This window comes from Heterodontus francisci, chromosome 10 (genome assembly GCF_036365525.1).
Source record: "Heterodontus francisci isolate sHetFra1 chromosome 10, sHetFra1.hap1, whole genome shotgun sequence".
NCBI classification, from domain to species: domain Eukaryota; kingdom Metazoa; phylum Chordata; class Chondrichthyes; order Heterodontiformes; family Heterodontidae; genus Heterodontus; species Heterodontus francisci.
Window position 1 is genome coordinate 107,936,848 of NC_090380.1, and position 26,982 is coordinate 107,963,829.

The 26,982-nt window shown below is 41.7% G+C and overlaps 1 protein-coding gene across 2 annotated transcripts in view; it reads left to right on the plus strand.

Annotated features, from left to right (window-relative positions):
* LOC137374710 (amyloid-beta precursor protein-like) overlaps positions 1–26,982 on the plus strand; it is a 201,636-nt gene that overhangs the window by 66,391 nt on the left and 108,263 nt on the right. For both annotated transcript variants that reach the window (XM_068041251.1, XM_068041250.1), the window contains exon 3: positions 8,446–8,575. In XM_068041251.1, the coding sequence (XP_067897352.1) occupies positions 8,446–8,575 (130 nt within the window). The remainder of the gene's footprint in view (positions 1–8,445; positions 8,576–26,982) is intronic.

Here is a 26,982-nt window from a genome sequence, read left to right on the forward strand (position 1 = left end):
AGATGTAATATATCTAGATTTCTATAGGCCTTTGAGGTTCCACATAATAGACAGATAAAGAATGTGATGGAGCCAGAGGACAGTTAACAGAATGGATAGCTTGCTGAAAGACATGAGAACAGGAGGGGTAAAGGGTAGCTATTGGGAGTGGCAAAAGGTAGGAAGTGGCATCCCACAAGGATCAGTGCTGGGACCACTGTTCACAATTTATATTAAGCATTTAGACTTTGGAACCAAAAGTACTATTTCTAAATTTGCAGACGACACCAAATTGGGAGGTATTGTCAACACAGAGCGCTGCAACAAATTACAAGATGATAAATTTGCAGAATGGGCATATAATTTGCAAATGAATTTCAACATAGTTTAGTGTAGGTGTTGCATTTTGGTAAGAAAATAAGGAGGTCACATATTACTTGGGAAATAAGAATGTAAATGGAGTAGAGGAACAAAGAGATCTAGGCATACAAATCACAAAGTAGTGGCACAGGTCAAATAAGACCACACACTAGGGTTTATTTCTAGAGGGTTAGAAGTGAAAGAGAAATTATGCTAAACTTGTATCTAACGTGGGTTGGACAACACTTTGAGTACTGTGTGCAGTTCTGCTCACCATATTGTAAAAAGGATAGATTGGAAAGGGTGCAAAAAGGATGATACCAGAACTGCAAGTTTGTACCTATCGGGAAAGGATAAATAGCTGGGTCTCTTTTCAAGAGAAAAGAGAAAGCTTAGGTGGTGACCTGATGGAGGTTTTTTTTAAAGGTTTTGTTGGCATGGACATGTGTGTTTCCACCTGTGGGGAAAAGCAAAACTAGAGTCCACCGATATAAGATAGTCACCACGACATCAAATGGGTAATTGAGGAGAAAGTACTTTGCCAAGTTTTGAGAAATTAGTAGTTGAGGTAAATAGTATAGATGCATTTAAGGGGAAGCTGGGTAAGCATATTGGGGAGAAGGGAGGGTTTTACTGATTGTTAAATGAGAAGGGTATCATGTTTTGTCTAGAACATTCCTGTGAAGCACCTTGGGACGTTTTATGTTAAAGCGCTACATAAATATATGTTGTATCTGAGCACCAAGGGCTAAAGGTGGCAGGGCAGGTTGAGGAAGCAGTTAGAAAGGCTTATGGAATCCTGAGCTTTATAATTACAGGCATAGAGGACAAAAGAAAACAACATATGATGAACCTTTATAAAACACTGGTTTGGCCTCAACTGGAGTATTGTATCCAACTCTGGACACCACTTTTTAGAAGGTGAAGGCTTTTGAGAGGGCATAGAATAAATTTACAAGAATGGTTCCAGGGATGAGGGACTTAAGTTACATGGATAGATTGAAAAGCTGGGGCTGTTCTTAGAGCAGAAAAGGTTGAGAGGAGATTTGATGGAGGTGTTCAAAATCATGAGGGATCTAGTCAGAGTAGATGGTGAGAAACTGTTCCCATTGGCAGAAGGGTTGAGAACCAGAAGAGAGATTTTAAAGTGATCGGCAAAGGAACGAAAGGTGGCATGAGGAAGACTTTTTTAAAATACAAATAGTGGTTACGATCTGGAATGCACTCCTGAGAGTGTGGTGGAGGCAGATTCAGTTGTGGCTTTCCAATAGAAATTGGATAAGCACCTTTATATAAAAAAAATGTTGCAGTGGTATAGGGAAAGGGCAAGGGAGTGGGACTAGCTAAATTGCTCTTGCAGCATGGGCTCAATGGGCCATATGGGCTCCTGTGCTGTTGTAACTATTCTATAATGGGAGGCTGTTCAAGTGGAACAAAATGCTCTCGTGGATTGGTGGAGCCGAATTCTGGGTTATATATTGTATGTAATTTTTAAAAATTCATTTGTGGGATGTGGCTGTCGCTGGCTAGGCCAGCATTTATTGCCCATCCCTAATTGTCCTTGAACTGAATGGCTTACTAGGCCATTTCAGAGGGCTTTTTTTTTAATAAAGAATCAACCACTGCTGTGGGTCTGGAGTCAGATGTAGGCCAGACTGCAGATTTCCTTCCCTAAAGGGCATTAGTGAACTAGATAGGTTTTTACAACAATTGACAAGGGTTTCATGGTTACTGTTAGACTAGCTTTTTTAATTCCAGATTTATTAATTGAATTCAGATTTCATCTGCCGTGGTGAGATTTGAACACGCGTCCCCAGAGCATTAGCATGGATTAATTACTGGACATTACTGCTACACCGCTGCCTCCCCCAATTGAGGGCAATCAATTTGAACAATAAGTATTCCCTGGCTTTTCTTTTCCCTTTAAAGACGAGTAATATATCATGTGATACTGTCATCACGTGCAGCTTCAAATCTGTACCCAAACCATACAGCACTTGTTCCAAGCTCTAGTGCCCCTGATGCCCCAGTAGGTAAATGCAACACCTAGTCCATGCTGAATTCTCTGATATCACTGAACCACATGTTTATTTTGCTAGATTGGCCCAGAAAAAAAAAATACAGCCCTTTGTTTATAATTCCATACAGTGACCCCCTGTGTCACATTTGTACATGGGCAGGATTTGGCACAGATGTCGTGCTTTCCACAGTCATATAGCCAGCTTGGTGCTAAATATTGCCAGCATCTATGTTAAATGAATGACCACTTGAACAAATGTTGATTGGCTACTGGCTCCTGTGTAATAATCCCACAGAATTCGCACCATTTAGAGGGAGAGATGGGCTCAAAAATCCAGCTTAACATTTTATTTTTAACCTGGATGCACAAGCTTGAATTCTAGCCATGGTGCAGTAGCATTGTGACTCAGTATTTCTGTTGTACTTTACCCTTTGTGTATGTTTGAGATTTGTGCTCATTTGGTTTGTTCACAGCGCCTTGGGAATTATTATAGGAAATGAATAAACTGCACCATCAATATTAACTGCAGTGGCCTAGTTCATTAGTTGAATTTAGAAGAATGGTCAGGAGGATTTGGTTATTTTTAACTTTAATTGTAACCAGAAGACATGTGCAGAACTGAAAATGTGGGTGCTTTTTTTAGGTCAGTTGTGCTACATATCTTGCATACATCTGGACCTGTTTCAGCTTTGCCTCAGCAAATCCTGATGCATTCATCCAAATTCAGTTTAAGCAAGCAGTGTGAGATCACATGAAGGATGTAGTCTGACTTCAGTTGCAACTGGTACATTTTAATATTATACCTTTTATACCTTGATGTTAGTAAAATAGCTGAGTGATCAGCATTTTTTTGTTGAGATTTCTGCATTCCCATGAGCAAAGAGCAGTGCAGCACAATTTGCGTCTGCTGGCCCAGACTGGTACCTGTAATGCTGGTCTGGCCTTAATGTATAAACAAACCATCGAACAGGTACAGAACTGCAGTGTTAGACTCCCATCCACATGGCAAAGTTCCAATCCCAGTATTAGCTCATTCCATTTCTATTTGGGCTTTTCTTCAGGCTTCAAATGAGTTGGTCGACTGGTTTCAGTGCACTGGGTATTATGGAAAGGACAGTGTGAAACACAATGCTGTATGAAAAGCATTTCAGGTGGTGAAACAGTGCTGCATTGTGCATTGCCAGTGCTTTCAACATCCAGTTTTATGTTTCTTAAAGTAGATGGCCTGAGGGTGTCAATTTCTTGTGTGATAGCTAGCTTCATTGTATAATGTGTACTGTGGAATGCAAGTCCCAAGGCTGCTGATAACTGGAGTTAATTCAGTGCTTGAGCATGGTAAACATTTTTACTTATTGTGGAAAGTAAGGCGAATGAAGAGTCGAAGACTTGGTGAAAAAATCCCTTTTCTCCAGCATGGAGATGGTGGCTAGTAATCCAGAAGCCCAAGCTAATGCCCTGGGGATATGGGTTCAAATCCCATCACAGCAGCTGGTGGAATTTGAAAGCTAGTCTCAGTAACGGCATCATGAAACTATCATCAATAGTTGTAAAAACCTATCTGGTAGGGAAGGAAACCTGCTTTCCTGACCCGGTCTGGCCTATATGTGACTCCAGACCCACAGCAATGTGGTTGACTTTTAACTGCCCTCTGAAATGGCCGAGCAAGCCACTCAATTGTCAAGGGCAATTAGAGATGGGCAACAAATGCTGGCCTTGCCAGCAACACCCACATCCCATGAAAGAATTTTTAAAAACTACACTTGGTCTACCTCAGTGTTGGATCACTCCAGTGATGTCCTGAAATGGTTCAATTGCCAGCAGTGGGAGGCCTAACTTCAAATGAGGGTCGCACATTTTGTCCAACAGATTTTGGACTAGTTGAGGAAGGATGGCAGCTTCTTGTGGAATTGTACTTCACCTTCAAGAAGTTGTTGTCACATTTAAACCAAAATGTAAATAGCTGGAAGACAAGTGAACAGTACAGATTGAGCCAAAGTCTTTTGCAGTGAACAGTCAGTACGATGCTGACATCCTACAATCTAGTATTGTGCACATGTTGGGCTTTACAGCATTAGTGGTTATGTTGCTATATTAGTAATCCAGAGGCCTGGACTAATGACCGGGAGAACCAAGAACAGAACAGAACAGTACAGGAACAGGCCATTCGGCCCTCCAGGCCTGCACCAATCTTGATGCCTGTCTAAACTAAAACCTTCTGCACTTCCGGGGACCGTATCCCTCTATTCCCATCCTGTTCATGTATTTGTCAAGATGCCTCTTAAACGTTGTTATCGTACCTGTTTCCACCACCTCCCCCAGCAGCAAGTGGTGGAAGCAGGTATGAGTTTAAATCCCACTAAGGCAATGGGGGAATTTTAATTCTATTAATTGAAAAACAGTGAGTATTAGTAATGGTGACTGTCAAACTAACGGATTGTTGTACACGCCCATCTGGTCCACTAATGTCCATTTTGGGAAGGAAATCTGCCATCTTTACCCAGTCTGGTCTATGTGACTCCAGACCCACAACTATGTGGTTGACTCTTAACTGTCTTCTGAACTAGCCTATCAAGCCACTCAGTTGTATTCAAGAAGGTGGCTCACGACCACCTTCTCAAAGGGCAATTAGAAATGGGCAATAAATCACTGGCCTTATCAGCGCAGCAGCCGCATCCTGCAAATGATTTTTAAAAACCTAAGCCATGCCAACGTGGTCTTGTTACTTTGCTGTCAATGATTCCACAAATATAGTTTCATCACAATTTATTTCTGTGAACTACGGAGAGGGGGTGGGGCTGGTGGTGTTGGCTTAATGTACAGAATTTCAGTCTTGTTTACTTTTGTCTCATGTTCTTCACTAAAAAGGGTGGCCTTGTTTTTCGTCTAGAAACTCGAGCAGTCATTGACCTTTTCTTTTAATGGGTTCTATTGTAATACTCTAAGTGGAGATATGCCAAGTAAAGAAACATTGTACTGTGCAATACTGAAATACCTCTGTGGGGTGTGGTTAGTTTACAGTGACTAAATGCATGAGACCAAGATAGCAAAGTTTTAAGTGCTTAATCTTTTCAGTTCCACAGTTGCCTTTATTCAAGTCATATGGCATTGAAAGTATTCAACTGGATTAGGATGTGATTTCAATTGACTTCTGGGGATTCTTGTGGGGAGGGGAGTAGAGAACCCATTCATTTTTTAATAAATTCAATGTCAGCCACTTTATATACAGGCAATTAATCTCATGGTTTAAGTGTGAAATATTGATTTTTCAAATTTCAAATTCAGTTTTTGATTGCTCTTGTAGAAAATATTCATAAAACAGTACTAATTTTGTGTAAAATTAACGGTAAGGATTGCAGTTCTGTTCACTTGATCTCACTACTTTCATTTTCGAACTTGATGGAATATTGTCTTACATCTTTTCTGTTCACCTCTAGTATTTGAGGTAAAATGTAGCCTGGACTGGTGGAATAAAATCACTTAGCTATAGGTGTAAGTACTGTACTTGACATGAATTGTCAATCTCAACCCAGTTTCCCTTGGACATGGGTCCAGAACATCCTTCTTCTTTGGCCTCCTTGTCTTGAGAGACAATGGGTAAGCGCCTGGAGGTGGTCAGTGGTTTGTGGAGCAGCTCCTGGAGTGGCTGTAAAGGCCAATTCTAGAGTGACAGGCTCTTCCACAGGTGCTGCAGAAAAATTTGTTTGTCGGGGCTGTTACACAGCTGGGTCTCCCCTTGCGCTTCTGTCTTTTTTCCTGCCAACTGCTAAGTCTGTTCGACTCTCCACACTTTAGCCCTGCCTTTATGGCTGCCCGCCAGCTCTGGCGATCACTGGCAACTGACTCCCACGACTTGTGATCAATGTCACAGGACTTCATGTCGCATTTGCAGACGTCTTTAAAGCGGAGACATGGACAGCCAGTGGGTCTGATACCAGTGGCGAGCTCGCTGTACAATGTGTCTTTGGGGATCCTGCCATCTTCCATGCGGCTCACATGGCCAAGCCATCTCAAGCGCTGCTGACTCAGTAGTGTGTATAAGCTGGGGGCGTTGGCTGCCTCGAGGACTTCTGCGTTGGAGATACGGTCCTGCCACCTGATGCTAAGTATTCTCCGGAGGCAGCGAAGATGGAATGAATTGAGACGTCGCTCTTGGCTGACGTACGTTGTCCAGGCCTCGCTGCCATAGAGCAAGGTACTGAGGACACAGGCTTGATACACTCGGACTTTTGTGTTCCGTGTCAGTGCGCCATTTTCCCACACTCTGTTGGCCAGACTGGACATAGCAGTGGAAGCCTTTCCCATGCGCTTGTTGATTTCTGCATCGAGAGACAGGTTACTGGTGATAGTTGAGCCTAGGTAGGTGAACTCTTGAACCACTTCCAGAGCGTGGTCGCCGATATTGATGGATGGAGTATTTCTGACGTCCTGTCCCATGATGTTCGTTTTCTTGAGGCTGATGTTAGGCATACATTCACACAATTGAATAAATTGAATGAGTGCTCAAAGCCAAAATGATGGAAAATGGGAAGGCCATTGATGCACTAAGAAGCTCTTTGGTAAGTTTGGAGTGAAGTTTGTTTTTATGGAAAGGTAGATGGATATTTTATATCCGATTCATGCTGCACCTGACCTGATGGTCCTTGATGCCACAGGATGTGCCAAACATGCAGAACCAATTAAAAGGAATGTAACTGAATGGACAGAGATGGTTGCAGGCCGTAAAACAAGTGTTAAAGAAAGGTTTCTGAGGAGTGAAAGTTCCACAGGAATTTAAGGGGCTATTCTTATGAACTATAGGCACAAATTTTTGGGGCACAGAATTGAGAAGAAAATTGAAATTTGCTGCCGATACCAAGTTAGAGTGGGTATGACATATTGTAATTGTGAAAAACTGTTGAAGGGCATATGTTAGCAGAGTGGGAAGATATAGTTCAATATAGAAGACTGAAAATAAGGAAAGAAAATAATTCAAAAAGGTAAGATTTAACTTGGCATAGAAGAACAAATAAACAGAGCACAAAAGGTGGCAGTACAAGCTGTTAAAACTGGACTTTTTTACACACCAAATCATTTTACTTAGTGGCATTGAGTACAAAAGCAAGGAGTTGTTGATGAATTTGTGCACAAGCCAAGGCTGTAGTTGGAGTATTCTGTACAATTTTGGTTATCAATTGTAAGTATATAAGAAAAATGGAAAAGGTACAGTGTAAATTTGTTGCTATAGATGAGAAATTACAGTTATAAAGAGACAAGAGGCTAAGGGGTGCTCGGTTAAGGTCTCCAAAATTATGAAGTGTCATGATGAGGTAAATAATTCTTTTCACTGGCAAGGTGATAATGAGGGTAGAAACTTGAGGTGATCAGAATTAAAAGAGGATATAAAAATATCCTCTCATAGGGTAGGTATGATGTAAGCTCTGTACCACAAACAATGCGTCTACCACAAATTGTTTTAAAAGGGAATTATATAGTCATTTTTAAAATGGGACACAAGTAGAAGAGTGAGATTAGATTAGATGGTTCACTTGATGGAGCAAATGAACGTTTCTGTGGTACCCCTCAAAAAGGAGTCTTTGCCTTTAACTGACTGTAGCACATTTAATAAGTACTGTAATTCTATTTGCAAAGGCTGCAGATGTTTAGAATGCAAATACAGTAACTGTATTCCATTTTAAATTGAATGCAAAATTTCCTTACTATGTGACCTGAAACCTTGTTCTACTTATGACACCACTGAACGCGAATGTATTTTATTTTCAGTAGATTAACCAGAATGCATAATTTTCTTCCTCCAAGCCCAGGAATAGAGTAGTATTTAATTCCATTGATCCTAACATACATAGCCTACCAAATTAATTTTGCCAGGGAGCAGTTGTCACTGACAATTTGCGCTTTAAGAGCAGAGTTGCTTCCAAGTGTGTAAAAGCCTGTACTGTGTGTCAAAGAGTCAGCAATAGTGAAGATTGCATATTCAACAATTCAGAAATACAAACATTGGTCGAGAATGGTGGCTGAACAAGGCTACCGAATTAATTGCTGTTACTTTTAGGGTTGTGGTTTTAATTTCGTTCTTTTTTCTCTCCTAGGTTTATCCTGATTTGCAGATAACCAATGTTGTTGAAGCCAACCAACCTGTCACAATCCAGAACTGGTGCAAAAAGGGTCGTAAGCAATGTAAAGGCCACCCTCACATCGTGGTTCCTTACAGATGTTTGGGTATGTGTGTTGCTATCTTTTATTTCAAGTATCTTATTTTTTGAATTGTTTATAATTTCACATGTCTAAAATGATCCACATTGCATTCTCTAGAAAATGTTCTCTGGAAATTAATTAAGCTTTGAACATTCTCTGCTCCTCAAGTGCTCCTCACACAACATAACCCAATTAGCACTTGCGCAGCCTCCAGCTGCAGTGGAAGTAATCAAATAAGAATATGGTGCACCACTTTTTGTTAAAATTAAAATAGGTTCACATACTAAAATTTTTAATACTCTTGCATAAATTATATATTTCTTCTGATTGTAATGCTTCTTGTAGTACTATTCCATTATTAAGCTTTTTCCATCAGATCTATCTATCCTGCTTAACTTTTCTCCTGTTACACTAGTCAGAATCCTCCAAAATCTATTTCTGATGTAGGTGGCTCTGTTTTTCACTCCACCACTTCCTGTGGGCTGTATAAAAACAAATTAAATGGTCACTCCTGCTGCCCGTTCCTGCTATTGCTTCTTAGTCTCTGAGTCTTGAGGGAATCTTGAAGTGATTTATGTCTTTAACCCCTTATCGGGACTAAACCAAATCAGGAGTACATTCCTATGAATCTCCTTTAAGTTCAAACCAGACAAACTCTTATAGACACTTATTTGGGTCCAAAGAATTGAATTATTTTTCCCTTAAAGAAAGGAAACTAACAGAGAATATTACCATCTTTCGGATAGCCTATTTTTTAATAATTATGGCTGTCATAAATATCCCAGTTATTATAAGGGTCTGGGAAACTCTTCAATACGTATCTTTCCAATTAAAGAGACATGGGGGGGGGGGGGGGGGGGTTCTTGTAGTTGTATACAGAATGGTACATTAAATGATTTATTAACTTTTATTTATTAAAGAATTTAATATGCAATACGCTTTTAGTGGATAAGTATACTACAATACCAAAGATTACTAAGAGATGTAAAACATAATCTTATTTCTAAAATAGAATCCATAAGTTCAACCTTGACAATGTTACAGCAAAATATCTTAGAATATCCATCAAAATTTAAAGTAAACTTTTACCTTTAAATTACCCGAGTAAGCCTCCTGCTTAACGAGACCGAACACACTCGGTTGAGAGCAGAGTTCTTTTGTCATGCAGTCAGCCATTCTTATCATAGGTTGAGAAGCATTGAGGAATTTCAATACCCCTGACTTTTTGATTCAAAACTCTCTCGTTTATTCTGTTTTTAATCTATTAACACACCTTTTGGAATGTAGGTGTTACCTTTCTGTGTGTTTCTCCTGCTTTCGTTATCCATATATGGTAATATCATTAGCTGCTTATTCCCAATTAATTATCTGTTTAGAATTCCTCTCATGAAGTTGAGAGCTTTTATCTGGTCAAAATGTAGTATTTTATAGTAACACTAAGAGTTAACTTTATAAATGTGTTTTATAATTAAAAGATTTTTAATTAAATTTGTGCAGTAACTGTTTTGCCTTTTTGGGTTAATTTGGGTTTACATAGCATATGTTTTTTGTAGTTAACATTCTATTGTGATTGATCATCTGTGATGGTTCTTTGGTGCCTTGTACCATCTCCTTAAGTCAGCCTGTCTATATCATTAACATTATCAACTAATTAGGATTGTAGTTATCAGTACGGACCATGTATAGCCTTTCTCATTTAACTTAAAAGGCATTTCTGGTACACAGTCCATTGTAACAGGGATGTTCATGGATTTTTAACTCTGCTGTTAAAGGGAATTTCAGTGAGTTTTGAAAACTGAACATTTATTCAGTCTTTAATTCTAAAAGGTATAATGTATTATATCTAAATTCTACCTATATTTCATCACAATCTGTTCCTCCTCCCCTCTTTTCTCTTTCCTCCTCCATCACCACCTTCCCCCATCCTAACTTGCAGTTCTTTCCTGATGTTTTACAGTGTGTCAGTCTGTTCCCAGTACAGTTCCAAAGTGCCTTTGGTGCTTTTCATGAGACTAAGGTTCCTGAAACAGTTTTACTATCACTCAGCTTTGTTTTAAAGCAGTTAGCACACTTGATAATGAAACTGGTCAATAATGTATAAAGTTGGTTGCTATGACACTGAAATCATGATCTTTTTGACCAATCATTGTTACTACAACTATGTTATGAGGTTAGCTTAGGGCTGGGTAAGTACATTACAAAGCCTCTTGGGGAAGGAATTGAAGGCTTTCTCCTTCATTACTGTCCCTAACCAACAGTCCACCCGCAACAAGAAGCTGACAGCTGCATTCCTACCTGTGGGCCCGCAGCTTAGCACTGGGGCAGCTTCAGGTTCCTTGGAGAACCTGGCCGAGGGTTTTGACATGTGGAATCCCTAATAGGGCAGTACCAGTGCTTAGTAGCACTATACCGGGCTTACTAAAGTTTAGTGGATTTTTTTTGAGGGGTGGTGAGGCATGCAAGCATTGTAATAGAATTAATTCATTCTAGTCTCAGAAGCATAGTAGTAGCCCTCTACCCCTCCCTGTGATCTGAGCTGGGTGAAACTATTATTTGAATTAGATTTTGCTGAAGAAATGTCTATCCTTTCTTTCTCTCCTTGCCATCATACCACTAAGCTTCAAAACAACTCAGCCTCTGGTCCCAAGGCATCTTGCCACCCCGACAACCTTAGTAGTAGCTACATGTTAGGTATCAAGAATCCAGGGCAGGGTAGGGAATGACAGCTGAGAGGGACAGCCATGAGTAGGCCACAGGCAGCATCAGGTCCAAAGTCAACATTTTGACAACATATGGCGTGCAGCATTCTGCCTGCACACCTGTCCCGTGTCACAATTGAGAGTCGCACCTTTTTTATGTCAACATTTAACATTGAAGCTACATATGTAAACATTACTAATTACTGTTACCGGGCTGCAAAAGACTTCGCTCTGCCTTGAGATAAAAGTAAAATGCATCACGTCCACAAAAATAAGTGAAATATTACAACTAAAAGTGACCCCTCTTAAGGCAAAATAAAGCAAATATATTCTGAAGAATTTCAAATTTAGGAATAGAGACAACGCAGATTTTTTTTTTTCATTAGCAAAAGGATATAAATCAGGAGTTAATGGCATGTTTTTGCATCTATTCTATGGACCTATACAGCTTGACCTGGAATTTCACTTAGTTGTGCTATTTTTTGAGTGTAAAAGATCATGGAATTTCAAGCACAAATTCCATATAACGCAAATAGAGTCTGCATCTTTTGCACTAGTTTAAAAAAATCATGCTAGAAACCCCCCATAAAACTGGCCACAGCCCCAGATTGAATCACCATCGAGTTTCTGCCAATTGTGCCCGTTTGCACTTAAATTTTAAGCTGGTTCTTTTGACGCTAGGTGATTTATGGGAACGTTTTAAAAGATTTTGAATATACTTTATTTTTAATTTACTAAAACTGACTGCACAAACATAAATCCTGATAAACCAACTAGCAAATGGTTCTTTGTTATAGTGATCTGCCTAAGGGCAGGTCTTCTGCTCATTTCTCCATGCCTCGTGGTCTTGCACTTTCCTCTTCAGTTGCTTATAGGAGCTTCCCATTTTAAGTTGTCCAGCCTCATCATTCTTTTTCTCCCTCTTGGTCTGCATCCCTCTAATCTTCCTTCAATCACCTCCTTCAGCAAGTTCTCATGCCATAGAATATTGCCAATCCAACCTTGTTGCCTTTTCTTTATGTTCAGTAATGGTCTCTCCTCCTCCACTATCCTGAGAACTTCATTGTTCATGTTCTCTCCAAGTGACCCACTCTATCCTTCACTAGAACCACATTTCACAACTTTCTAGTCTTTGGATGTACGCTTTTCTCAAGGGCCATATTTCTGCCCAGTGCAACAAGACACTCCAAATCACAGTCTTGATAATTCTTCTCTTAAGATCTCTAAGATCTCATTAATTATGGAGTAATTCTTTGTTTGGAGAATGCATTGTTTGCAATTGCTATTCTAGCTCTGATTTCTTTATGGCAGTAACCATCTTCTGACCAGATGCTTCCCAGTACTTAAATTGTAATATCTATTCCAGCTGTTGACCATTTATTTTGACCGCTGCTTTCCCACTATTATTTCTTCCAATCTTCATAACTTTTCATCTTTTTTACATTAATTTTCATCCCGGAAGTTTTCACCACTTCATTAATTCTATCCATTAGTATCTGTAATCTTCTGCTGTGCGAGCTGCTAGGGCCTGGTCATCTGCAAATCTCACTACCTTCACCAACTGACCACCTACTATGATACCTTTCTGCACTTCACCTTCTGCTTTTATCATGGCTTCCGCATAGATTTAGAGATACAGCACTGAAACAGGCCCTTCAGCCCACCGAGTCTGTGCCGACCATTAACCGCCCATTTATACTAATCCTACACTAATCCCATATTCCTACCACATCCTCACCTGTCCCTATATTCCCCTACCACCTACCTATACTAGGGGCAATTTATAATGGCCAATTTATCTATTAACCTGCAAGTCTTTTGGCTGTGGGAGGAAACAGGAGCACCCGGAGGAAACCCACGCAGACACCGGGAAAACTTGCAAACTCCACACTGGCAGTACCCAGAATTGAACCCGGGTCGCTGGAGCTGTGAGGCTGCGGTGCTAACCACTGTGTTAAAGAGCAATGGTGATAATAGACAACCTTGTCTCACCCCACGGCCGATTACACTAGGTTCAGTTTCGCCAAATACTGTCATGATTGTACATGCAACAGACTGATACAGAGCTACGAACATTCTTTTATCTCTCCAGTCAGCTCTGATTGCCTCGAGCACTTTTAGCAGCTTTTGTGAGTTCACCCAGTCGAAAGCTTTTTCATAATCCACAAAGCAGGTATAAACTTCTTGCTGGTATTCTATGCTTCTTTTGCTTAACATTCTCATCACTTCTATCACTTCTCTAGTTCTACAGCCCTTTTAAAGGTTCTGTTCTAAAATGTTGCCTGATTGCACTGGTTCATGGCAGATGTCATGTTTGGCGATATGCAAGGAGGTTTGAGTGGAAATTTGACAAAAATACTTCTCAAAACTAGCGCAAGTTACACTGGAATGCTGATTTGTGCCCAAAGCGGAAACTCCTAACTCCTTGTGTCAATTTCTGAGTTTGTATAAATAATTCTTTCAATAAGATTGATCTTTCAAAATCAGTGGTTGGAAATATTTTACTGAACCTGGCTAGTTAAACAGTCCACTCTAGGTTCACTTTAGGATGTCAGCTCACCTTTGTTGCATTGCTTAACATGCGAATTGCATTAGCACAAGCTGTTTATTGAGGTGAACTGATGAGGTTTTGTGTGAATATACTGTGGATTGCTGTGTTTATTCCATTCCAAAGTTGCCGTGTGCCATATGTTGGTAATAAAATAGTGAATCATCCCATTTCCCTTCTCATTATCTCCCTGCTCCCCCATCCAAAAATATATCATCTATATGCATCATGACCAGACAACTCGTGGTTAGGATATAGGTCACATTCTACAGGTCCTTGTGTTTAGTTTTGTCATGCACTTAAAATTTAATAAATTGTTTAAACTCAATTAGGTAAAGAGGTTTTAATAGTTAGTGCAGTCAACATAATGGAATTGAGCAGGGTATGAATGGTCTGTACCTACTAACATAAAAACAAAGAAAATAGGAGCAGTAGGCCATTTGGCCCTTCGAGCCTGCTCCGCCATTCATTATGATCATGGCTGATCATCCAACTCAGTCGCCTGTTCCGGCTTTCGCCCCATATCCTTTGATCCCTCTAGACCCAAAAGCTATTTCTAACTCCTTTTTGAAAACATTCAATGTTTTGGCCTCAACTGCTTTCTGTGGTAGCAAATTCCACAGGCTCACCACTCTCTGGGTGAAGAAATTTCTCCTCATCTCAGTCCTGAAAGGTTTACCCCATATCCTCAGACTATGACCCCTGGTTCTGGACTCTCCCACCATTGGGAACATCCTTCCTGCATCTACCCTGTCAAGTCCTGTTAGAATTTTATAGGTTTCTATGAGATCCCCCCGCTCACTCATCTGAACTCCAGCAAATATAATCCTAACCGACTCAATCTATCCTCATATGTCAGTCCCACCATCCCAGGAATCAGTCTGGTAAACCTTCGCTGCACTCCCTCTATAGCAAGAACATCCTTCCTCAGATAAGGAGATCAAAACTGCACACAATATTCCAGGTGTGGCTTCACCAAGGCCCTGTATAATTGCAGCAAGACATCCCTGCTTCTGTACTCGAATCCTCTTGCTATGAAGGCCAACTTACCATTTGCCTTTTTTACTGCCTGTTGCACCTGCATGCTTACTTTCAGCGACTGGTGTACGAGAACACCCAGGTCTCACTGCATATTCCCCTCTCAGTTTATAGCCATTCAGATAATCTGCCTTCCTGTTTTTGCTACCAAAGTGGATAACTTCACATTTATCCACATTATACTGCATCTGCCATGCATTAGCCCACTCACTCAACTTGTCCAAATAACCCTGAAGTCTCTCTGCATCCCCCTCACAACTCGCCCTCCCACCCAGTTTTGTATCATCTGCAAATTTGGAGATATTACATTTAGTTCCCTCATCTCAATCATTAATGTATATTGTGAATAGCTGGGGTCCTAGCACCAATCCCTGCGGTACCCCACTAGTCACTGCCTGCCATTTGGAAAAAGACCCATTTATCCCTACTCTTTGTTTCCTGTCTGCCAACCAATTTTCTATCCATCACACTACACTACCCCCAATCCCATGCGCTTTAATTTTACACGCTAATCTCTTATATGGGACTTTGTCGAAAGCCTTCTGAAAGTCCAAATAAACCACTGGCTTCCCCTCATCAACTCTACTCGTTACGTCCTCGAAGAATTCTAGTAGATTTGTCAAGCGTGATTTCCCTTTCGTAAATCCATGCTGGCTCTGACCGAATCTACCACTGTTCTCTAAGTGCTCTGCTATGAAATCTTTGATAATGGACTCTAGAATTTTCCCCACTAGCAATGTCAGGCTGACTGGTCTATAATTCCCTGTTTTCTCTCTACCTCCGTTTTTTAACAGTGGGGTTACATTAGCTACCCTCCAATCTGTAGGAACTGTTCCAGAGTCTATAGAATCTTGGAAGATGACCACCAATGCATCTACTATTTCTAGGGCGACTTCCTTAACTACTCTGGGATGCATATCATCAGGCCCTGGGGATTTATCAGCCTTCAATCCCAGCAATTTCCCCAACACCATTTCTCTACTAATACTTATTTCTTTCAGTTCCCCTCTCTCACTAAGCCTTCTGTTCCCCAATATTTCTGATATGATATTTGTGTCCTCCTTTGTGAAGACAGAACCAAAGTATGCATTTAGTTGGTCAGCCATTTCTTTATTCCCCATAATAAATTCCCCAGTTTCTGACTGTAAGGGACCTACATTTGTCTTCACCAATCTTTTTCTCTTCACATACCTTCCATGCTGGCTTGCCCGATTCTACCACTGTTCTCTAAGTGCTCTGCTATAAAATCTTTGATAATGGACTCTAGAATTTTCCCCACTACCGACGTCAGGCTGACTGGTCTATAATTCCCTGCTTTCTCTCTACCTCCCTTTTTTAAATAGTGGGGTTACATTAGCTGCCCTTCAGTAGGAACTGTTCCAGAGTCTATAGAATCTTGGAAGATGACCACCAATGCATCCACTATTTCTAGGGCCACTTCCTTAACTACTCTGGAATGCAGACCATTAGGCCCTGAGGATTATCGGCTTTCAATCCTATCAATTTCCCCAACACCATTTCTCTGCTAATACTGATTTTTTTTCAGCTCCTCTCTCACTAAGTCTTGTGTTCCCCAACATTTCTGGTATGATATTTGTGAAGACAGAACCAAAGTATGCATTTATTTGGTCCGCCATTTCTTTATTCCCCATAATAAATTCCCCTGTTTCTGACTGTAAGGGACCTACAATCTTTTTCTCTTCACATACCTATAGAAACTTTTACAGTCAGTTTTTATGTTCCTGCAAGCTTGCTCTCGTACTCTATTTTCCCCTTCTTAATCAATCCTTGGTCCTCCTTTGCTGAATTCTAAACTGCTCCCAATCCTCAGGTCTGTTGTTTTTCCTAGCAAATTTATATGCTTCTTCCTTGGATCTAATGCTATCTCTAATTTCCCTTGTGAGCCATGGTTTGGCTACCTTTCCCGTTTTACATTTGTGCCAGACAGGGATAAACAATTGTTGCAGTTCATTCATGCGCTCTTTAAATGTTTGCCATTACCTATCCACCGTCATCCCTTTAAGTAACGTTTCCCAAACAGTCATGGCCAACTCGCGCCTCATACCTTCGTAGTTTATAAAATTCAGGACCCCAATCAACTACGTCACTCTCCATCTTGATGAATTTTATCATATTATGGTCGCTCGTCCCCAAGGGGTCTCACAACACCAGATTGTCAATTATTCCTCTCTCATTACACAATACCCAGTCTAGGATGGCCTGTTCTCTAGCTGGTTCCTCGACGTATTGGTCCAGAAAACCATCCCGTATACACTCCAGGAATTCCTCCTCTACGGTATTGTGACTAATTTGATTTGCCCAATCTATATGCAGATTAGAGTTACCCATAATTACAGATATTCCTTTATCGCATGCATCTCTAATTTCCTGTTTAATGCCATTCCCAACATGTTCATTACAGTTTGGGGGTCTATATACAACCCCCACTAATGTTTTTTGCCCCTTTGTGTTTCTCAGCTCTACCCGTACAGATTCCACATCAGAGCTAATATCTTTCCTCAGTATTGCGTTAATTTCCTCTTTAACCAGCAATGCAACTCCACTGCCTTTTGCTTTTTGTCTGTCCTTCCTAAATACTGAATATCCCTCGATGTTCATTTCCCATCCCTGGTCACCTTGCAGCCATGTCTCCGTAATCACGACTATATCATACCCGTTTACATCTATTTGTGCGATTAATTCATCCACTTTATTGCGAATGCTCTGCGTGTTAAGGCACAAAGCCTTAAGCCGTTTTTTTAACACTACTTGTCCTCTTCCCAGTATTTTTCACTGTGTCCCTGTTTCATTTTGGCCCTTGATTTCTCTGCCTATCACTTTTCTTATTTCCCCTTACAGTCTTTTGTTCTTGTCTTTGATTCCCCCCTTCTCTGACTCCTTGCATAGTTTCCCATCCCCCTGCCATTTTAATTTAAACCCTCCCCAACCACTCTAGCAAATACTCCCCCTACTTTTGAACCTTCTCAAATTAATGGTAGGAGTAAACCTTTTCGACGCTTCCTGCAGCAGTGAGTTGCACTCTGGGCTGGTGCAGGTCCAGTTCATTTGCATTTAACCCTTCGAAACCTTTTGCGAGAGGCTGTACTTTTTTTTTTATAAAAGCAAAATACTGCGGATGCTGGAAATCTGAAATAAAAACAAGAAATGCTGGAAATACTCAGCAGGTATGGCAGCATCTGTGAAGAGAGAAGCAAAGTTAACATTTCGGGTCAGTGACCCCCCTTCAGAACTGGCAAATATTAGAAATTTTTTTATTATTCGTTCTTGGGATCTGGGTATCGCTGGCCAGGCCAGCATTTATTGCCCATCCCTAATGGCCCTTGAGAAGGTGGTGGTGAGCTGCCTTCTTGAACCACTGCAGTCCATGTGAGGTAGGTACACCCACAGTGCTGTTAGGAAGGGAGTTCCTGGATTTTGACCCAGCAACAGTGAAGGAACGGCGATATAGTTTCAAGTCAGGATGGTGTGTGACTTGGAGGGGAAATTGCAGGTGATGGTGTTCCCATGCATTTGCTGCCCTTGTCCTTCTCGTTGGTAAAGGTCGCGGGTTTGGAAGGTGCTGTCTAAAAAGGCTTGGTGCATTGCTGCAGTGCATCTTGTGGATGGTACACTGCTGCCACTGTGCGTAGGTGGTGGAGGGAGTGAATGTTTGTCAATGGGGTGCCAATCAAGTGGGCTGCTTTGTCATGTGAAAGCTTTTAAGCAAGTAAAGTGGGGGTGGGGCAAGAGATAACAAAAGCGAAGGTGTAGATCGGGCAAGGTCACAGAGAATAGCTGACCAGAAGGTCATGGAGCAAAGGCAAACAATATGTTAATGCTATGTTGAAAGACAAAGCATTAGTACAAATTGGGTGTTAACAGACTGAAAACTGAACAGCCGCAAGAACAAAAATGAAAAAAAAGTGGGTAAACAAACTGAACAAACCAAGATGAATAAAATAAACAAAAATATAAAAAATAAAAGTAAAATGGGGGGTCCGTCATGCTCTGAAATTGTTGAACTTGGTGTTCAGTCCGGCAGGCTGTAGCCTGCCTAATCAGTAAATGAGATACTGTTCCTCGAGCTTGCGTTGATGTTCACTGGAACACTGCAGCAATCCCAGGACAGAGATCTGAGCATGAGAGCAGGGGGGGAGTGTTGAAATGGACAGCAACCGGAAGCTCGGGGTCCTGCTTCTGGACTGAGCGGAGGCAAAGCGGTTACCCAGTCTGCGTTTGGTCTCCCCAATGTAGAGGAGATCACATTGTGAGCAGCGAATACAGTATACTAATTTGAAAGAAGTACAAGTAAATCGCTGCTTCACCTGAAAGGAGTGTTTGGGGCCTGGGATAGTGGGGAGAGGAGGTGAATGGGCAGGTATAATTTTTTTTAATGTGAACACTTCATGGTTTCCATGTTTGGTGTGCTTTTACTTTTATGCTATGTAGGAAAAGATTCAAGGAAATGGTTGAGGAAAGAGAATGTTTTACACAAGAATCTGACCACAATCTAGGAACACTGACTTCCTTGGACGAGAAAAAATAATCTCAAATAGGGGGAGCAGGACTAACTGGATAGCTCCTTGGAGAGCAGCATGGATTCATTTATTTTTATTTATTTATTGATACAGCACTGAAATAGGCCCTTGGCCCACCGAGTCTGTGCTGAGAACCACCCATTTATACTAACCCTACAGTAATCCCATATTCCCTACCACATACCTACACTAGGGGCAATTTACAATGGCCAATTTACCTATCACCTGCAAGTCTTTGGCGGTGGGAGGAAACCGGAGCACCCGGTGAAAACCACCGCGGTCACAGGGAGAACTTGCAAACTCCGCACAGGCAGTACCCAGAATTGAACCCGGGTCCCTGGAGCTGTGAGGCTGCGGTGCTAACCACTGTGCCGCCCAATGGCGTTCGATGGAACGAATGGCCTCCTCCTGTGCCATAACTGACTGACTACGCGCAATGTGGCCATTGCTGGCAAGGGGAGCATTTATTGCCCATCCCTAATTCTTCTTGAGAAGATGGTGGTGAGCCGCCGCCTTGAACCACTACAGTCCATGTAGTGAAGGTATTCCCACAGTGCTGTTAGGTAGGGTGTCCTAGGATTCTGACCCAACGATGATGAAGGAATGGCAATATATTTTCACGTCAGGACGATGTGTGACTTGGAGGGGATCTTGCAGATGATGCTTCCCATGAGCCTACGGCTCTCGTCCTTCTAGGCTGGAGAGGTCGCTGGTTCAGGTAGTGCTGTTAGAAGAAACATTGGTGTTTTACTGAAGTGCACACTATGGTCATGGTGCAGCAGTGGTTTTGTGGGGTGCGGGTGGCAGGGTGGTGAATGTTCAAGGTGGTGGGTGGGGTACCAATCAAGTGGCTACTTTGTCCTGAATGGTGTTGAAGCTGCACTCGACCAGACAAGTGGAGGGTATTTCATCACACACCTGACTTGTTTCTTGTAGATGGTGGGTTAGTTTTGGGGAGTCAGGAAGTGAGTCACTTGCTGTGAAATAGCCAGCCCCTCACCTGCTTTGATAACCACATTATTTGTGTTAGGTTGTGTTAAGTTTCTGGTCAGTGGTGACCCCCAAGATGTTGATGGTTGGGGAATCCGGTGATGGTAATACTGTTGAATTTTAAGAGGGAAGGTGGTTAGACTCTTGTTGGAGATGGTCATTGTCTAGCGCTTGTGTGCCATCAATGTTGCTTGCTAGTTATCAGCCTGAATGTTGTCCAGGTCTTGCTGCATGCAGCCAAGGACTGCTTCATTATGAGGAGCTGCAAATGAAACTGAACACTAGCCATCTGAAATTTCCACTTCTGACCTTATGATGGAGAGAAGGCCCTTTATGAAGCAGCTGAAGTTGGTTGGGCCTAGAACAGTGCTCCATGGATGTAGCGATGTCCTGGGCTTGAGATGGTTTGGCATCCAACAATCACAACCATTTTCCTTTATGCTAGGTGTGACTCCAACCAGTGAAGAGTTTTCCGCATGATTCCTGTTGACTTCATCGAGTCAGTGTGGCACAGAAGGAGGCCATTAGGCCCATTGAATCCATGCTGGCTCTCTATTGAGTCCAGTCAGTCCGATTCCCTGCTCTATCCCTGTAGCCCTGCAAGTTTCTTTCCATCAAGTGCCCATCCAGCTTCTTTTGGAAATCATGCATTCTGTCCGCTTCCACCACCCTCCTAGGCAACAAGTTCCAGGTCATAACTACTCGCAGACCCTCTGCATCTCTGGCCCAAATCCTTAAATCTGTGTCCCCTAATCCCTGTACCATCAGCTAATAAGAACAGCTTTTCTTTGTCTACCTTATCTAAAGCTGTCGTAATCTTGTACACCTCTATCAAATCTCCTTCACTTCAAGGAGAACAACCCCAGCTTCTCCAGCGTAACCTTGTAGCTAAAATCCCTCATCCCTGGAACCATTCTGGTAAATTTTGTCTTCACTCTGTCAGGGACCCTCACATCTTTTCTAAAGTGTGGTGAGCAGAACTGGATGCTCTCGTTGTGGCCTAACCAGAGCTTTATAAAGGCTCAGCATAACTTACCACATTAGTACTCAATACCTTTATCTATGAAGCCCAAGCTCCCATATGCTTTGCTAACTACACTCAATATAACTACTCTGCCACCTTCAAATATCTATGAATATGAACTCTACCTCAGCCCCAGGTCCCTCTATCCCTGCACACTCTTTACAACAGTGCCATTAAGTCTATATTGCTTCTCCCTATCCCTTCAGCCAAAGTGCATCAACTCCCACTTGTCTGTAATATATTCTGTCTGACACTTGTCTTCCCATGCTGCTGGCCTATCTATGTCCTGTTGCAGGCAAATCTTATCATTTTCACTGTTTGCTGCACCACCAAGTTTGGTGTCATCAGCAAATTTTAATCGATTCCAACATCTAAGTCAATTACGCGTACCAGAAAAAAAGCAGTGGTCCTCACGCTGAACCTTGGGGAACATCACTGTCTACCATTGTCCAGTCTGAACAAAAGCATTTACTACTACTCGCTGTTTTCTGTCCTTCAGCCAGTCTTTTTTAATCCAAGCTGACACTGACTCTCAGTCCATGAGCTGCAATTTTGTTAACCAGCCTTTTATGTGGTACTTTATCAAACTCTTTCTTAAAATCCATATAGACTACATCCATCGCTTTTCCTTCATCAACCTTCTCTATCATTTCATCAAAAAATTCAATTAGATTGCCTTTTGCAAACTTGTGCTGACTATCCTTAATTAATGCAAACCTCTCCAATTGCCTGTTGATTCTAAAACCTTAACCACCACTGATGTTAAACTGATGGCTTGTAGTGGCATGTCTTTACACCCTTTCTTGAATAAGGATGTCATATTTGCCACTCTCCAATCCTCTGGTTTCTCCTCTCCCTCCCCCCGGCCCCCCCCCCCCCCCCCACCCCCCAAATATCTAGGGAAGATTGGAAAATTGTGGCCACCCCTTGCACTATCTCTACTCACATTTCGTTTAGCAACCTGGGATGCAAGCCATCCAGACTAGGTGACTTATCCTCGCTAGCACAGCCACCCTTTCCAGTACATCGTGCCTTGCAATTTTCGCCCCATCCATTATCTCTACCATCTCTGCCTCTACCAATACTTTATCAGCATCCTCTTCCTTCGTCAACACCAATACAAAGTACTAGGTATTCTAGCCTTATGCACATATATATCAACCTCTTTGTCCCTAATAGGCCCCACCCCACCTCCTACTACCTGCTTGCTATTTACATGCCGGTAGAAGAGATTTTTTTGGGTTGCTTCTTGGGTTATCTGTCATTCTATTCTCATATTCTGTCTTTGCCAGTGTTAGGACGGAGGCGGGAGCAATGCACTGTCAATTCAGTCCCATCACTCCACAGGTTGCAGCATATTAGTTTTCTCACCCAACTAGAAAACAACCAAATTAAACACTCTAGTAACCCTCAGAATAAAACAGACCAAACCAGGTATTTTTAGACAACTACAAATTAACTATTAAACACTAAATCTTAAACACCATTAAGATAAACTTGTTGTCTAAAGACCTTTATAACTTTTTATTTAGTCTAACTTCCCCATTCACACACATGCATTCAAATTTAACAGTTAACCGGTTTTAAAAGTGGTGTTTTTAAAAATTAGCTGTTTCCTTAGAATAGATAAGTAAGTCTTTGTGGGTTGCGTTCCTGATGGGTGAGGTATCAGTGTGAAAATAATCAAATGCCTCTCGAAGCCTTCACACGGATTTGAAGAAACAGTCTGATCTTGATAGGCATTCAAACTCTTCGGCTGCAGCAGGCTTCAAAAAGGTTAGTTTAGTTTTTAGTTTAGAGATACAGCACTGAAACAGGCCCTTCAGCCCACCGAGTCCGTGCCAACCATCAACCACCCATTCATACTAATCCTATGCTAATTCCATATTCCTACCACATCCCCACCTGTCCCTATATTTCCCTACCACCTACCTATACTAGGGGCAATTGCTAATGGCCAATTTACCTATCAACCTGCAAGTCTTTGGCATGTGGGAGGAAACCGGAGCACCCGGAGGAAACCCACGCAGACACAGGGAGAACTTGCAAACTCCACACAGGCAGTACCCAGAATTGAACCCAGGCCGCTGGAGCTGTGAGGCTGCGGTGCTAACCACTGCTCCACTGTGCCGCCCTTTCAACAAGGAGTGTAGCAATGGGTCCACTCAGAATTTAAAACCGACAGTCTTTCAGTCAAAACTTTACTTCGAATTCCAGCAAACACAATCAGTCAAGAGAGATTCAATCTTGAAGCAAATACTTCCAGGCTTGGAAGTAAAGAAAAAGAGTTTTGCTACCTTGAGCAATACAAATGGTCCCTACAAAAAAGGGCTTTTTTTCTCCCTAGGCAATTAACTCAGCCTGTCGTTCCTTGTAGAATTTCTGCTGAGAGAGAATAGACAGCTCTTCTTTTCAGTAGCATGCCTCGCTGGTGGCTGGTTCAGACCAGTTTTTGCCAGTTGTACACAGTCAAATCTAAACATTATACCATGTGACTTCTCTCTCCTGTAGAGGCCATGGGACAGGTGCTCATTCCGTGACACCTCCACCCTTGGCAAAATGAAACACCATTTTGAAAAACGCGTTTCATTACAATGCAAAAACAGTAGAAACTGGGGAAAAAGACTAACATTTTTTCACACTCATGCACCCATTCACTCTACTGATAATTTGAAGCATTTTCTTAAGTTACGTGGATGGCAATGGTATTAAGAGTTTAATTTTAAACACACTGTATTTTTAGCTCCCCCTTGGTAAATCCTTTTTCACCGCTTTACAATTATAAGGGAAAGAAACCAGCACAAACAGGTTTTCTTAGGTTTAAAGATAAGAAGGTTGAAATTTATTAAACTTAAACTCTAATTTGGTTGGCGCCAACGGATACAGGATACGCCCACTCTAGCATGCATATGCGATACGCACATGCAAATAGAGATAGAAAAGAGCAGGAAATAAAGGTGAAAAGTTTGAGGCGATATCTGAAGAGTTTTGGTTGCGGTTCTTCAAGCTCACTGTAGAGTCCTTGATTGTAGGTAGATCTTGCTTTTCGTTGGGGCCCAGTATTCTTAAACCTTGTTTGCTGTAGGAGACTTTTCTCTCTTGGGGTTCTTGTGTCTTCAGTGGTTCCAGAGAAAGAGATGGGAGCAGACAGGAGAGATCTTCAGTCCAGGAGCAAAGTCTTTCCGAATTCAAACTCTTTGGCCAGTTCAAAAGAAAACCTTGGAACAGCCAGTTCGTCATGTGACCAGCTGGTCTAACCAGTCCTGCCCTTTGTGGATTGTATCCTCCTTAGCAGGCCCTGGAATGCATTTCCTCACCTTCGATGTTTGTTTATATGTAAATGTATTTTTCCAGCCATGGCTGATCTGTTTAACAAGTAATTTCCTCGCTCCAACAACAGTTAAAAATCAATATTCATGACAAAATTGATGTGCCTCATTCTTGGCAGGTGGGGGGCCTAGCATGACAGTATTCTATGCAAAGTTGGGTCTACCCACCAGGTTTAGGCATCAAGACCACTGGCGAATTCCAGCTTCTCTGACTAGGTTCAGCTAAGCTGCCCTCCAGCATGCATTGGATGTCTGCTTTTTCTTGGGCCTGTCGGGACCTAAGCAGTAAGGATGTTGTTTTAAAGGAACTGTTCCCCCTATATCCACATAAGGTTGTACATCCCCCGGTTTATCCCTACAGACTTTTTTTAATGTTTTGAAAAGCCTGCTTAGGTCTTCACGTTGTTTTGCCTCTAAGTGCAAAAGCATGTCGTCCAATTTTCCTAGCCATTCTGTAATTGTTAACCTGATAGTTGGAGGTTCAATCTGAGAATTGTCTAGGCCTCCTGCCTCATCCTCACTATCCTTTTCCTTCTCAACAGTCTTGATTACCTGACGTACCTGTACTGTCTTATTTTCTTCCCTGCGATGATATTGCTTTAACATATTGATGTGACACAACCGGTTGTTCTTTTGGCGATCAGGGGTGTCAATCAAGTAATCTACCTTACCCACTCTTTTGATCACTCTATATGGCCACTGAATAATGATTTCCCTTCTAATGGTAGCAACAACAATACTTCTTCCCTGGTTGAAAATTGTGGGCTTTTGCATTCTTGTCTGCCCATTTTTTCATATTAGCTTGGGATGCTTTAAGGTGTTCCTGAGCCCTACAAAACTGCTTTACGTCCTTTGTAGGGCCTGGTCAGTAATAATGTTGGCTTATACGTGATTTGGTCTTCCGAATTCCCCCATGTCCTGCAAAAGCAATGTCATGTGCTAACCTTAATGATCCCTGGCGATATTTAGGTGGTACCACTATCTGTTCAATAACTGTCCAGTCTTCATCTGCAGGTCTGTGAGGCGGTCTCCATTTCTACCTCAAAACCCCGTTTGCCTTATAATAGCCTTCTGGAACTCCTTTCGCCGCAGCTTCTGTCAGAGCAGTCTGCTATTCGGTATAACTTTGGATCAGCTTCCTATGCTGCAATGATAGAAGATCTGTTAAACATTTTATTTGGATTATCTAAATCCCCAGATAAGGTTTCAAATATTTGGCTATCTGTTTGTGGTGCCACTTTTATCTCCAACAATGGATCCTGTTTAGCCATTGCTTGGGTGACTACGCACATAGGAAATATTCCTGGAATTTGTTCCTGTAATTGTTCCATTTCCCTAACTTCACTTGTTTCCTCTGAAATTATAGGAGAAACTGATACTTTTGCTCTGGTCAAATCATTTCCTAGGAATAGATCAGTTCCCTCTACTGGCAAACTGTGGACAACTCCTACAGTTACTACCCCAGATATTAAGTCCCTTTCTAGGCGTACTTTATACGAAAGTATGGGTATGTACTCCCCGCCAACTCAATTAACTAAAGCTTTAGCATTCAAGGCGCTCTTTGGTGGAAACATATCTTTCCCCAGCAAGAGCTTTTGGGTTGCTCCTGTATCCCTAAGTGTAATAGGTTTTCCTGCCTCACGTAAAGGATATGGAGTTACTTTCCCCTTTGACAAAAAATCATTATAACTTTCAGGTATCTTGTTCTTAACCCCTACACTCACTTTAGTTTTTGTATCTGGTTTTACAGCTGCCGTTAAAGCTATAACCTGGTCTGCTATACTCTGTCAGTCTTTTCCTCTGCATTAGTTTTGCGTACCCCAACAATTCCTATGGGTTTACCTCACAATTTCCAACATTCTGAACAAACATGACCCGTTTTGTGGCAATGATAACACTTCGGCTTGCAAACTTCACTTCTACCCTCAGTACCTTCCTTTCTAGCCTGAGAAGGTGATCCTGGGGCATTCTCAGCTGTTCCTTCTTGTCCCCGGCTACTTGCCTTCCTTTCATTCTCCCACTTTGTACCCTTCTCGGGTTTATGGGGGTGATGGACAAAAGGTTTTGGCTTATTCACAAGTCATAATTATCAATTTCCGCTGCTTGCCTAGCTTTCAAATGTTTCAGGTTATCTACGAGTTCTCACTACTGAAGGAATGGAATTTTTAAACTCTTCCAAGAGAATCAACTATCGAAGGTTCTCATATGTGGTTTCCATCTTTAATGCCCGTATCCAATGATCAAACCTCTCAAATTCTACATATG